The sequence below is a fragment of the Stenella coeruleoalba genome (genome assembly GCF_951394435.1).
Source record: "Stenella coeruleoalba genome assembly, chromosome: 9".
NCBI lineage: Eukaryota > Metazoa > Chordata > Mammalia > Artiodactyla > Delphinidae > Stenella > Stenella coeruleoalba.
The window spans coordinates 86,505,266-86,520,601 of NC_137155.1; the positions used below are offsets into that span (position 1 = coordinate 86,505,266).

At 40.9% G+C, this 15,336-nt stretch overlaps 1 protein-coding gene across 4 annotated transcripts in view; it reads left to right on the forward strand.

Moving 5' to 3' along the window:
• EXOC4 (exocyst complex component 4) overlaps positions 1-15,336 on the forward strand; it is an 831,307-nt gene that overhangs the window by 749,920 nt on the left and 66,051 nt on the right. For all 4 annotated transcript variants that reach the window (XM_079931122.1, XM_079931120.1, XM_079931121.1 and 1 more), the window contains exons 15-16: positions 4,379-4,520; positions 14,369-14,547. In XM_079931122.1, the coding sequence (XP_079787248.1) occupies positions 4,379-4,520; positions 14,369-14,547 (321 nt within the window). The remainder of the gene's footprint in view (positions 1-4,378; positions 4,521-14,368; positions 14,548-15,336) is intronic.

Here is a 15,336-nt window from a genome sequence, read left to right on the forward strand (position 1 = left end):
TACAAGCCAAAAGAAAGCAGAATTTCAAGAAGGAAATGGGCAGTCCTGTGGAATGTAGCAGAGAGCCTTTCTGAGGGTAGGATTGAAAAGTGCCCAATGGATTTGGCAATTAGGACACCATTGGTGACTATTATCAGAATAATTATTTAATAAACAGGTGAAAGCAGAAATCAGATTATGGAAGAACTAATGGAAGGCAAGACTGTGGAGAAAGCAAATGCTGACAGTCCTTTTGAAGTCTTAGTAAGAATCTGAGGGACTTCCTTGGTGGCGCAGTGGTTAAGAATCTGCCTGCCGATGCACTGGACACGGATTCAAGCCCTGGTCCGGGAGCATCCCACATCCTATAAGCCCATGTGCCACAATTACTGAAGCGCACGCTCTAGAGCCCGTGAGCCACAACTACTGAGCCCACGAGTCACAACTACTGAAGCCCGTGTGCCTAGAGCCCGTGCTACAAGAGAAGCCACCACAATGAGAAGCCTGTGCACCGCAACCAAGAGTAGCCCCCGCTCGCTGCAACTAGAGAAAGCCCGTGCACAGCAACAAAGACCCAATGCAGCCAAAAATAAATAAATAAATACAATATTTAAAAAAAAAAAAAAAAGAACCTGAAGTGCTCAAGAGAGGAGTTAAGAGAGTGGGAAGGACAAAGTGCCTGGGGAGCACAGCATGAATTTGGGAAAGTTGCTGAGAAAGAGAAAGGAACTAGCCAAGTACTAGTGAAGGATTGACAGGTGGTAGTGAAGACTTTCGGGGGATTAAAATCCAGAAAATGCTAGTGGCAACAGTCTGTACTTTGTTCTGTTTTCCTGTCAAAAGATGAGTCGCAGAATTAGCCCAGCATTAGATCAGGTTGCCACAGAAGAATCTACCTAGAGAGTCATTGGCCAGACAGTGGCATATGGCCACCTCCAGCCACAAGCCAGGCTGGGAATGCAGACATTTAGCTTCTCATAGTCTACCGTGGAGTGAACAAGAGAGAATTGGCAATATCTGTTGGTTCACCTAACAAGCAGTGTCTGCCCCAGAGACCAAGGTTCAGCATCCTCATATAAACCAACCAATTTAGCACGGAAAGCCACAGTCACGTTGCCACAAATAGTTAGGCGTCTCAAAGATGCATGCTTTTATGCAGTGGTTGTAAGAGGAACAAGGATACTTTGAATGATCTGATGTGCCCCATCCCCACTATTAGAAAAACAGCTCAAAGTGCATATCTTAATAAAATAATCAAGTACTAATATTGTTAAAGCCTAATATAGGTGGGCTCCGCCAATGTGAAGAGCAACCCCTGAGATAAATATACAGCCACGAACCTCTGAAAGATTGAGTGTGTATGTGTGCGGGTGTCCAGTAACCTCCTATCTTGACTATAATCTCCCAAGCAGATTCTCTCAGCATTGCTTTTTTGTAGATTTCCATTTGACATTTGAGAGCTAGGTAATTGTTTTGTGTTGGCTTTGCAATGCTCAGCACTTCTTTTCTCAGTACATTCCTTCTTGTTAAGAAAACTTCATAAATTTCAGTGAGCCCTGAGGAATTCTCAGACCAGCTTTTCAGTGGAGCCCTGGGCATCAGTTTTCATGTGCTTTACTAAAATGTTATTTTTGCTGTAGATTACAGTCTAGCTAAATGTACAGCAGGCTGCTATTCTAAACCATTGCAAGTTTTATGTAGACTGCTTTCCCGGCTATTAACTTACTCTACTTGGATTCTTTTTTTTTTTTTTTTTTTTTTTTAATTTGCAGAGTTTGGCCAGTCAGCTGCTACACATGATGAAATGACGTATTTCTATAAGAAGAAAGGGAATGTTTTTTAACTTGGTGAAATTTGTCCAAAATGCCTTTGGTAGGTTGGGAGATTAGTATAGCCTTAGACCTTGGACCATGAGCCCAGTTTCCTTAGGATCTGATTTCTTCCTTTTTATTTATTTATTTAAATTTATTTATTTTTGGCTGCACGGGTCTTCGTTGCTGTGTGTGGGCTTTCTCTAGTTGTGGAGAGCGGGGGCTACTCTTCGTTGCGGTGCGTGGGCCTCTCATTGTGGTGGCTTCTCTTGTCGCAGAGCGTGGGCTCTAACGCGCAGGCTCAGTAGTTGTGGCACGCGGGCTCTAGAGCGTAGGCTCAGTAGTTGTGGCGCACAGGCTTAGTTGCTCCACGGCATGTGGGATCTTCCCAGACCAGGGCTTGAACCCGTGTCCCCTGCATTGGCAGGCAGATTCTTAACCACTGCGCCACCAGTGAAGCCCCTTTCCCTTTTTTTATTGATATATACGTTGCTCTTCATGGAACAGGTAGTGTCACACAACAGAGAAATCAAAAGCACTAAAATGCCTTGAAATATTAGACTAGCGTTACTTATAGTTGCTTTCATCCAGTCTGCCAAAAGAAAACATTATGAAGGCAGTAATCTCACCTTGCAGTCAAACAACTTGAATAATGATAGCATTAGAAGGAAAGCAGTGTCTGCATCCAGTCCTGCAGTCCGAGTTAGTGAACATCTCGGACGACACCAAGGCTGGTAATAAGTTTAAATCTCCATCGCTATATTTCCTTCCTCCTTACACGTCAGTTCCCTTGAACAAAATTCTTTTTTGTGTGTGTTTGCCATGATATTTTAATTTATTGAAGTCTGTTTCCACTGAGGAGAACTTAACCTTTTAATTCTTGACAGTCTCTCCAGGCTTGTCTCTGTGCTTGGCTGAGTCTAGGAACAGATGCAGCTCTGAAAGCCCACAACTGCAGATATGCCTTCCACGACATATGTTGACTCCCTGCTCTGTGAGGTGGACACCTCCCAAGTTAGCCAGTAGTGCCTCGCCAAATCCCATGTCCCCTAAGTCCAGGGAGCCCTTCTTCCAAATGACACTGCATCCTCTGAGAAGGAGAAGAATTTTCACATGGAAAAGCAAAAGATACTAATAAATGGAAATTGAACCTCAAGGTGGATGGAATTATATCTTTTAAGTACCTTGTTGCTATAATTAAGCTTAGGACTCTTAACCTGGACAAATCACTTGCTAAAGAATAATTATTACTTGTGTTTATTATTTATATTAATATTCAGTGAGTTTTACATGCTATTGTCCGAAGCAGTTTATCTACATTAACCCATTCAGTACTCCCAACAGCTGTAACTTACTCAGTGTTCCCAACAACATTCTGAAGGTATGTTATCTCCATCTTACAGAAGAAACTGAGGCAGAAGGAATTTGCCATTAGCTCTCGGTCACAATAATAAGTAAATAGTGGAGACGGGACTCAAGGCCAGCCTTTGAGTCTCTAGAGAATTCAAAGAACTTTTGAATTAAATTGCCAAATTATTGTTGATGATCTTTGAGAAATTATGGGGAACTGGATACACAACAGAAGTCTAGACATAAGGAAACGTAGTTCACATTTTTGCTATTTAGTATTTTCCTGTAGAAAATGGCCAAATGCTATTAAATATTTTATCAATTACTTGCAAGAGATAGAGAAGGTAGGTTTATCAAATTTTCCCAAAAGACCTTTTTAGGGCTTTTAACCGATTGTAAGTAAGCTCTGTTTGAGTTAAGGAGAATGCAGCACATCCTGTTCCCTCGCCCCACACCACCCCAGGAGATTCTAGGCTTACACGCAAGGAGCACGGCTTCTAGAACAAGCGAATTGATCACTCTTTCTAGACAGGTCAGACCACTCTGTGGTATTTATTATGTTTGGTCCTAAGTCCCACATTTCAAGGGAAATACAGAACAATTGGAATTTTTTTTTGGTGAATTATGAGAATTATAAAATGACTCAGTTGGATTATTTGGAGAATAGTTGAAAAGTCTGGGGACATTTAGCCCAAAAAGGAGAAGACTTCAGGGAAGCCAAAAGAGATATCTTTAGTACTTGAAGTACTGACACAATTAAGAGTGATTTTTAAGTTGGCAGAACCAGGGCCAATGATCAGAAGTCAATGACAACAGACATGGCTTGATGTAAGATGGTCACATCTTTCTTAGATGGAATAGGCTGCCGCAAGAGGAACTGAGTTTCCTTTCACAAACATTTGTGTGGGTGTGCAAGCAGAAGCTGAACAGCCACTTGAAGATGTACAAATAACACAAGCATAGGCCACATGGTTGGGCTAGATTACTAAGTTCACTTCCAACTCTGAGCTCCTGTTTCTGTCATTCTGTGAATTGATGCAAGACAATCAGCTGGGCTTTTATGTTTAATCAAGTACCGAAATAGTCTGTCATGTCTCAGATGTCTGATGCTGCCAACACTAGTATTAGCCAAATTGATAAAAACAACATGATGAACAACAAAATCATATGTCATTTCAAAAGCTATCTGTAGGCATCTAATGAAATGATTGGTGTTTTGTCCTCACCCCTTCTTTCAGATCTGTCTCCTGCTCAAGATACCCACGTGAATGTGGATCTCCCACCAGTGTCAGAGCAGATCATGCAGACTCTGAGCGAACTTGCAAAATCTTTCCAGGACATGGCTGACCGCTGCTTGCTGGTCCTACACCTGGAAGTAAGGTATGACACAGCCAAGCAGAAGACTGTGATTTAATTGCACTGTGGGTCATAAATCACTCGCTTATGTCTGGAGAGTGTCACTATCATTTTTGGTTCATATTATAGATGTCTTTTTTTTACACTGAAAGTGATTTTTAGTGTTAAAGTTTTTAAGCATATGCTGTATTGTGAATATGGTGGTTTGGAGTTTGCATGGCCTATGACATCAGAATGATCTAGATTGGAATGTCTATACTAGTTGGCTAGGCCATCTTAAGTCAGTTAATTAACTTTACTAACTCAGTTTCCTCCTCTTAAAAATAGGAACAGTAATTTCTAACTTAGAGATTTTATAAATGAAGTGATAAGTTATAAGTACAATGCCTACCACAGAGTAAGTGCTCAAAATATGGTAGCTTTTCGACTATGATGACTTTATTGCCATTGATATTTTTAGTAAGGTACTATGCTAATCTATACTAAGAAGGGAGTATACAGATGCAAGAACCATGATCCCTTTCTTTAAGAACCTAAAACCAGGACTCCTCCGGTGGCGCAGTAGATAAGACTCCGTGCTCCCAATACAGGGGGCCCAAGTTTGATCCCTGGTCAGGGAACTAGATCCCACATTCATGCTGCTACTAAGAGTTCACACGTCACAACTAAGAAGCTGGCAAGCCGCAACTAAGGAGCCCTGGAGCTGCAACTAAGGAGCCCACCTGCTGCAACTAAGACCCTGTGCCACCAAATAAAGAAATAAATATTAAAAAAAAAAGAACCTAAAACCCAATTGAAGATATTAAGTTCAATCATAATTCAAGAAATTTCCAAGATATGATATTCTTGGACTCTTGCTTCTTCCCCTGAAGTGTAGAATATTCTGATTAGCTTTAGTAGACTCTATTATCACACCTCTAGAAACAGTAGGAAGAAAAGACCAGAAAGTCTCCAATCATTTATTTATTCATTCAATAAATATTTATTGAGTGCTGTCTTTGTTCCAGACAGTGGTCTAAGAATTCGGATACAACAATGACAAAAACACTCAAGGTCCCTACTTTCATAGAGCTACATTCTAATTGGGGTAAACAGCCAGTGAGTAAATAAAAAGGGAAATTTCAGGTTAGTGTAACTAAAAAAAAAAAATAGCAGAATGGAATTAAACCACGCTATCAAATAGAAATATAAAGTGAGCTTACACATGTGAACCACATAAATAATTTAAATATTCTAATGGTTCCATTTGAAAATATAGAAACACGTAAATCATAATATATTTTATCCAACCCGGTATATCCAAAATATTATCATTTCAGTGTGGAATTAACATAAAAATTATTAATCTATTTTGCATTTTTTTGTCCTAAGCCTTTGAAATCTACTTCATCTTCTATGCTACGGCCCATCAAAATTTGGATTAGTCACGTTACAAGTGTTCAGTGGCCACATGTAGCTATTGTTATACTGGACAGTGTAGAGAACGGCTAGGGTTGATGAGAAAGGGAGATCTGGTATTTTGTTTCATAGATAAAATGGCCAGGGAAATTGTGCCGAGGTACCAAGAAAGAGCCATCTGTACAAAGACCTAGTGGAGAAGAGTTTCAGGCAGGGAGGGGCACTCACGAGGTCCTGAGACAAAACCAAACTGGCAGATTTGAGGAACAGAGAGGAATCCAGTATGATTGTAGCCCGGTGAATAAGGAGGTGGGGAGGAATGGAAGGAAAGGTAAAGAGGCAGGCTGGAGCCTGAGCACGTGGGGTCATGGAGCCCGACTCATTATAGGGTCTTACAGACCACGTGAAGAGTTCGGATTGTTTTATTTTTTTTATTGAAGTGTAGTTGATTTACAGTGCTGTGCCATTCTCTGCTGTACAGCATGAGTTCATATTTTATTCTAAGTGCATCAAGAAGCTATTAGAAGGTTTTAAGCAAGGGGGAGATATTCATTCATTCATTCACTCATTCACATTTTTAAAAGATCAGTCTGGCTGTTGTATGGGAAAAAAATTGCAGGGAGAAATATGAATGGAAGCAGAGGGATCAGTTAAGACCAGATATGAGCACCAGAATGACAGAGGTGAAGGCGTGAGAAGTGTTGGATTTGGGACATGTTCTCAAGGTAGAGCTGATGTATTGATAGATTGGATTGGGTGCAGGACTGGTGGCAGTGAGAGAAAGAAAGGACTCCAGGAAAACCACAGCTTTGGGGCCAGGACTCCAGGGAAACCACAGAGCAAAACTATGTGGATGCCAAGACCATTGAGTGAGGTGAGAGAGACTGAGGGACTGAGAAAGGTTGGGGGAGGGGTAGAAATCAAGAATTCCATTTTGGTGATGTTTGGTTTGAGATGCTTATTAGACATCTGGATACCAATGTCAAAGAGACAGTTGGATATATAGTTTTGAAACATCAGGATCAAAACCCTCAGGATCTGGGGCTTCCCTGGTGGCACAGTGGTTGAGAGTCCGCCTGCCCATGCAGGGGACACGGGTTCGTGCCCCGATCTGGGAAGATCCCACATGTCGTGGAGCAGCTGCGCCCATGAGCCATGGCTGCTGAGCCTGAGCGTCCGGAGCCTGTTGCTCTGCAACGGGAGAGGCCACAACAGTGAGAGGCCCACGTACCGCAAAAAGAAAAACAAAAACAAACAAACAAAAAACGCTCAGGATCAGAAAGTGTATAGTAATACATTTTATTTTGTATTACTGTGAGACATTATTAAAGTTGATAGAGTATTGCCTTTTTGTTTCAAGTCTTTAGTAGATTTAGGTTTTAAAAATGTAAATAGGAGGCTTCCCTGGTGGCGCAGTGGTTGAGAGTTCGCCTGCCGATGCAGGGGACGCGGGTTCGTGCCCCGGTCCGGGAGGATCCCACATGCCGCAGAGCGGCTGGGCCCGTGAGCCATGGCCGCTGAGACTGCGCGTCTGGAGCCTGTGCTCCGCGGCGGGTGAGGCCACAGCGGTGAGAGGCCCGCATACCGGAAAAAAAAAAAAAAAAAAAAAAATGTAAATAGGATTTTGGTTCGTATGTTTGGACTCCTGTTAGAACTTGGCTATCTTGCAGGTGTGCTCAGGCAAAGCTTACTTGATAACGTATTGTTGATGTCACTCCTTTTGTATGCTGCTTGCTTTTTTCATTCTTCATTATCTTGTCCAGTGAGTTACTTCTGTATTGCTTGTGGAGACCTTCGAGTAGGGCAACTGAAGTAGCATGGTAGATTTCAAGTCTATTTTACTCAGCATTATTTCTGATCTTATTTCTTACATTCAGTTGTTGAGAAATAAAGACTTTTTCTCTATGATTTCTGATTTGTTTTATGATAAGTGTTAGATTTGTTTTCTATTTATTTACAAGCTGACAGTGAAATAAATCGGGTATTTTCTGTGAATAAGATAAACGCAATCGACGGGGGGAAAAAACACCCAGTAACACTCTGATGCCTCTGTTACCTGGGTTGCGTAGAAAAACAAGGGGACATCAAATTAATTACTGTCACGGCTCCTGGAATTTATGCCATTGGTTGTGTGGGTTCACGGTGTGCTCTTCATTTGGAATTATCAGCCTGTAGTGTGTAGTCAATTCCAAGTGGGATACTTTCAAGGCATCTTTGCCTTACCCAAAGGTCTTTGAGTAAGATCTTTTCAATCCTTGACCTCTATCCTGCCCTTTTTATTTTTGTACATATTGGCAGTACTGTTCTTAATAATGCCGAACATATTTTAGTCATTGTTTATTAACTTTACAAGAAACCATTCAATGCTGTAACACCTATTGCTATATCTCCTTCATCATTAGTTTAAAAACAGAAAAAGATCATTTTAAGAATAGATAACAAAAAAACACTGAGTTTTAGAGGCCTGGATGCAGAATTATCTTTCCCTGACTTTAAATGAAAACAGTAAACATGTTTATTTTTTCCAAATTAAATTTCCTTATGTCTTCATTTAACATGGTTTCAACATTCAGGTTGCTTTCCTATGAATGTGCTCCAAATTGTCTTTGTTCCTCTCAAGTACGGTACAAAAAACTAGACAGAACACTCCATGTACTGCTCAGATAGTGAATGTTGACACAATTTTATTCATTCCTTGTCACAGTAACAAGCTTTTGTTTGTACAGTTGATGATAGAAAATTAGTAAGGAAAATCTCAACTAAATCATTACTGTAGTTGTCCAGAGCTAGAATAGAGGAGATGGCTAAGTGCTCTGGGCACCCATGGTGGGTGACTGTGGAAGAAACCATTAGCACATAGAAGGCAGGAATCAGGTGTGCCTCCTTCACTGCTCTGGCTCCAGAACCTGGAACAGTCCTGCTGCATAATAAGCGCTCCGTGACTCTCGAGAATTAGCTGGTTTGAAATCAAACCCAGATAAAGTAAGTGTGGGTTCCCCAAACAAAACCTGTTGCTCATTAAAGAAAATGAGCTGGTTTGGAGATCATTTTCACTTGGCAGTCCGTGACATGTATTTAAGAGGTACGAAGACTGCAAGGCCAGCATCATCCTTGTCACCATCAGCAGCTAAGGTTTGTTTTGTTCCCATCCCGCTGTAAAGGAGAATTAGAACTCAGGCCGTGTGGTCCAGGAGCTGGTACAATGAAGAAGTGGCTAGTTAGGCACTGTCTCTGGCACTTTTACCCAAGAAGCCACTATAATAAGAGAGCACAGATAGAATAGACAAAAAAACTTAATGGGAAAAAATTAATGGGGAAAGCTAGCAAGTCCAGAACAACTTCAAATGCCAAAAATTTGTCTTATTCCCTCAAATATTTTATATCCATAGCCCATCTTTTTCTTTAACATTGTTAAAGTTAAAACCAAAAAGGGTTCTCCCCGCCTGTGTGTCTATCCACACGTACTTTTTCCTCCTAATAAACACTTTATTTGTTTCACTAAAAAAAAAAAAAAAAAAAAAAAACGAAAAGGGTTCTCAAATCCAGTAGGTTCTGTGTTGAAGAACCCATCCAAAGAGCATGTGACATTTTACCTGTGTCACTGTAGGTCACATTTAACCACTAAGCAGTGCTTTTTTAAAGTTTGAATCATAAGGCATGTGACACCCCCAAGAGATGAAAGACATGGTGAGACCATTAAAAATTGTTGACGTTGTGTTTTTTTTTTCTATTTGAACTTTAGAAGAAGAAAATTAAGTTGCCATTTGAGTCTAAGATGCTAAGAATGTCACCTTTATCAGCTGATTTCTCTCACCATCAGGAGGGTTCTAAGTGGGTTGCACAGTAACTGCCTGTCGCTGTTGGTATCCTAAGTGTGCACTTTCTGAAAATCAACCATCCCGCTGTGTAATCAGCAATATTTGCAGAAAACCTTAATGCCAAAGTTGTGTTAAGGTCAGCAACAACATGCCAGAATTCAAAAGAAAAAGAAAAAAACCCTTTTTCTGAATTTGACATTTGCCAATGACTATTTTAATTTCTTTTCATCTCTAATCATTTTGGGAGAGGAAGATAATATCTTAAAACAGTTTTTATCTCTCCTCTCTGCCACTCACTTCAGGATCGCATAAGCACTCACCTCCAATTCATAGTAATTTCCTACCTAAGTAGTCTCTACTTCTAATTTCTACCATTCTCCACCATTAATTCACCCTTTATACTGTGCAGAGTCATCTTGCCAAAGCTCATATCTGATTATATAATTTCACCTCTTAAAATCCTCTTAAGACTCCCTGTGACTTCTCACATAAAGCCCAGAGTCCTTAGATGGCCTCAAAGCTTATGATGACCTGGCCCCTGCACATCTCCCCAAGCTCGCCTCACGCCTCTGTCATGTGATCTGTATGTACTAAAAGGACCTTCCGGTCATTCCTTAAAACTGTCCTCCATTCACACCCTCATGCCTTTGTATTGATATGTGGTCTTCCCATCGTCTGAGGTTGTAATGTCTATAATTTACTGTAAAAATACTTTAGCATTAATGGCTTGATTTTATTTTTCAACTAAGAGTTACTTAGTTTAAACTTCAACCACAGGAGCAATCAATTTCCCTAGGCGTGAATCCCACTCCAGGGTTGATCAACTTTCATTATACCAAAAATGTCACATTCTGGAGGGACTGCAACTGATGCCATTACTGGTATCCTGATCCAAGCCATATACTTTAATAATTAGCACATGAATGTCAGAATGAGCTTTTATTGGCAAAATTAATTATTAGTTGATTAGCAACTGTTAAGGTGATCACCTATCATGAAAATGAACTAGTAGTCAAGATACTTGGATTCCCTTCCATGAGCAGGTTATAAAAATATAGCACATCCTTTGTAAAACTTAGCTTAAAATGGTCATAGCTCTAAATGTAAAACCTCAAACTATAAAACTCCTAGAAGTAAATATAGGAAGAAATCTTTGTAACTTTGTTTGGGCAAAGATTTCTTAAAGCTGACCCTCAGAGTACCACCCATAAAAGAAAAAACTGGTAAATTAAACTTCATCAAAATTTAAAACAATTCTTTGAAAGACATTGTTAAGATGAAAAGACGAGCCAAAGATTGGGAGAAAATGTTTACGAAATGCATGTCAGCTTGTATCCAGCATATATAAAGAACTCTCAAAAGTTAATAATAGGGCTTCCCTGGTGGCGCAGTGGTTGAGAGTCTGCCTGCTGATGCAGGGGACACGGGGGACACGGCTTCGTGTCCCCGTCCGGGAGGATCCCACATGCCGCGGAGCGGCTGGGCCTGTGAGCCATGGCCGCTGAGCCTGCGCGTCCGGAGCCTGTGCTCCGCAACGGGAGAGGCCACGACAGTGAGAGGCCCGCGTACCGCAAAAAAAAAAAAAAAAAAAAAAAAGTTAATAATAAGAAAACAAGTCAATAAAAAAATTAGGCAAATGATGTGAACACAAACATATATAGATGGCGGGACTTCCCTGGCAGTCTGGTGGGTTGGGACTTTGCCTTCCAATGCAGGGAGTGTGGGTTCGATCCCTGGTCAGGGAGCTGGGATCCCACATGCCCCTTGGCCAAAAAAACAAAGCATAAAACAGAAGCAATATTGTAACAAGTTCAGTAAAGACTTTTAAAATGGTCCAAATCAAAAAAAAACTTAAAAAAAAAAAAGATGTATGGATGGCAAATAAACACATGAAAATATGTCCAGCATCATTAGTCACTAGGAAAATGCAAATTAAAACCACAATGAGACACCACTATACATCTATTAGAATGACTTAAAAGAATTTTTTTTAATTGGTAAGCACTTGAGGACATTATCCTAAAAGAAATAAACTAGACAAAGAAAGACAACTACTGCATGGTATCACTTATATGTGGAATCTTTTTTTAAAAAAATCACAGAAACAGAGTAGAAAAGTGGTGGCTGGAGGATGAGAGAAATAGGAAGTGGCTGGTAAAAGGGTACAAATTTCAGCTCTAAGATAAATAAGGTCTGAGGATCTAATGTAAACCAGAATGACTATAGTTGATAACACTGTATTGTATAATTGAAATTTGCTGAGAGAGTAGTACTTCATGTTCTCATTGTTATAAAACAGAAACTAACACACCATTGTAAAGCAATTATACTCCAATAAAGATGTTAAAAAAAAAGGCTAAATATGTGAGGTGATGGGTGTGTTAATTAACTAGATGAAGGGAATCCTTTCACAGGGTGTGCAGATATCAAATTACCAGGGCAGGGCTTCCCTGGTGGTGCAGTGGCTGAGAGTCCGCCTGCCGATGCAGGGGACACGGGTTCGTGCACCGGTCCGGGAAGATCGCACATGCCGCGGAGCGGCTGGGCCCGTGAGCCATGGCCGCTGAGCCTGCGCATCCGGAGCCTGTGCTCCGCAACGGGAGAGGCCACAACAGTGAGAAGCCCGCGTACCACAAAAAAAAAAAAAAAAAAAAAAAAAAAAAATTACCATGGCATACACTAAATATCTTATAGTTTAATGTCAATTATACCTCCATAAAGCTTAAATTTAAAAAAAGACCTGACAGCAGTTAAGTGCTTTTGAGGATGTGGAGCAACTGGAACTCTTGTACATTGGTAGTAGGAAAGCAAAATAGCACACAGCTGCTTTGAAAAACAGTTTAGCAGTTTCTTATAAAATTAAATGTCTATGTACCATATGATGCAGCAATCCCACTTGTAGATATTTACCCAAGAAAAAGGAAATTTTATATTTACACAAAAACCTATACACGAAGCAGCTTTATTCATAATCACCCCAAACTAGAAACAACCCAGATGTTAGCTGGTGAAGGGTTAAATTGTAGCACATCCATATGCAGGAGGCCACTCAGCAATCACGAGGAATGAACAGCAACATGGATAAATCTCAGATTGAAAGAAGCCAAACCCCAAAGGCCACATGCTGTATGATTGCATTTGTATGGCATCTGGAAGAGACAAAACTGTGGGGACTGAAAATAGAGCTGTGGCTGCAGGAGCCTTGGGGTAGAAGAAGGGGTTGACTTCAAGGGTGGCCCAAGGGAACTCTGGAGGTGATGGTATTGTTCTATAATTTGATTATGCTGATGCTTATACAACTGGCTGCATTTGTCAAAACTCATAAAAGCGTACACTAAAACGGGTGAATTGACTGTTTGTAAATTATCTGTCAGTAAACCTGACTCAAAAAAAAGAAAAATTATGGTTAAGCCTATAGTTGCATCATTGGGGATGATGCCCAAGGCTGTGGCCATTTGTTTAGGAATATTTCTTGTTACCTGATGCCAACTCTAAGCATAACAGAATCCTAACTCTGAATTGTCATTATGTCTACTCCCAGTCAACCTTCCATGTCAAGATCAGACAGAGAACCTAAAACAATCCCTAAGCTTACAGAACAACCTGTTTTCAACTATGCCTGCCAATGGATGGTGCAGGGGGTTTGTATGTTTGTTTTTAATAAATACCTGTATGAGTGGTAGAATTATTTGGCCTGCAACGTCTTTCATTACAGCTTAATACAGAGGTTATGGAGTAGCCAATCCTTACGCATCTCAGAGTTCCTTGGCAGTTAATGATACCTACCAAAAAGAACCTAAGAATTTTACATTATCAGACTGACTCGGGGCATTTCAACATAGGAATGTACTCCTTCCTCAAGCTCACTCAGATATGTCCTCTGTGACCGGTATCACCTCCTGTTCTGAACCTTTCCTCTGCAAACTTCCGTGGCACCCTGGGTACACATGCTTCTGAGTGAGAAACTGTCATCTTTGGGTCATTTTTTTCTTGGTCATCCCCATTAGGCTGTGGCGTCTTTAATGGCACAAACTGTGTCTCACATTCCCAGGGCCTAGCACAATTTCTAACACACTCATACATGTTCAGTAAGTGTTTGGGTTAAGTAATAGGTTAACAATGATAAATATAATATCGCCAGCCCCCGTGCTCTCTACTCTTTCTATGTAGTAGCTCCTCGGAGCACCTTGTGAGGTATGTGTTATCATCCCCATTTTACAGATAAGGAAACTGAGGCCTAGAGAGAGAAAGTAACTTGCCTGAAGTCACACAGCTAGTAAATGGCAATTGAAACCAGTTTCAAAGATCTGTGACCTCTGCCTCTCATTTTCACTACAACAGTATCTGCTTGAAAGAGATAATGCTTTTCACTCTATGCAAGCAATCTTGTCATGGAAAGGATTTTAGAGCTCATCTACTCTTCACCCCCAGTGTATGGATTAAACAAGCGAGGATCACAGAAGCTGACTTGTTTGAGATCACTCAGTTTTTCTATAGAGTAACTTAGAAGGCTTTCTGGTGAAAAGGGGGCGGGACACATTAAAATGTACAGGGCCACTGCTGTCTTAAATTTTGGGGTGCTCTGTCACAAGAAGATGGTTATTTTCATCAGAAGGAGTTATCACTAACTGCTTTCCCCATCCCTCTCCCTTTCAGGGTTCACTGTTTCCACTATCTCATCCCTCTAGCGAAGGAGGGGAACTACGCCATTGTCGCTAACGTGGAAAGTATGGATTATGACCCTCTGGTGGTCAAGCTCAACAAAGATATCAGCGCCATTGAGGAGGCCATGAGTGCCAGCCTCCAGCAGCACAAGTTCCAGTATATATTTGAAGGTCAGACCCTGCCTCTGTCCCTGGGAGTTTGGGAGGAAGGAAAGGTGAAGGTTTTCCTGATTTTCTCTATTACTGAAGTTCAAAACTTGTAGGAAAAGGTTGTTGATTTTTTGTTTGTTTTTCCTTTCGGTTTAAAGCTGCAGTGCCTAGCCTCTGTGTGTGTGTCTAGGCAGGCAACAGTATGGCTTCCATCTGCTCCTTCTTCATAAGGAGATTTAATCCGAGGTAAGGCAGATGGCAGCCAGGCTGACTCATTGACATGCTGCTCATGAGAGCTGGGTAAATTTGTAGAGTGGACCACAGATTAACTCAAGAGGAGCTCATAATGGAAAAAGAAACACACACACACCAAACAGAGACAACCCTGAAAGATCCCCTCGTTGGCTAAAAGTATCACTGGAAGAGGAAGGTTTCTCTCAGAGAATGAATTGTTGTCTGAAAAACACAGAAACCTCTGATTAGCAGCAGTTTTAAGAAGGCTGCATCCATAAATGCCTTCAGGGTCAAGCAAGTAAGGAAGGGTGTGAAAGACAGTACTTTCCAAAGGCATTCGCCTTCAACATTTAAAAAAATGCACCGCCAGCCAAATCATTTTCATGATGAATTCCTCCAAAGGACCCCTTTTAGGATTTCAAATTATATCCCCTTTTATTCTTGTTCTGCTTGGTTTATATGTGGACTTGGGGGCCAAAAGTATCTGTGGCGTCTCACAGAATTGAGCCAGTGTCATTTAAAACAATTAAGAAGGTACTTAGCGCAAAGGATTGTGGCAGCCTAAAGATGGAAAGA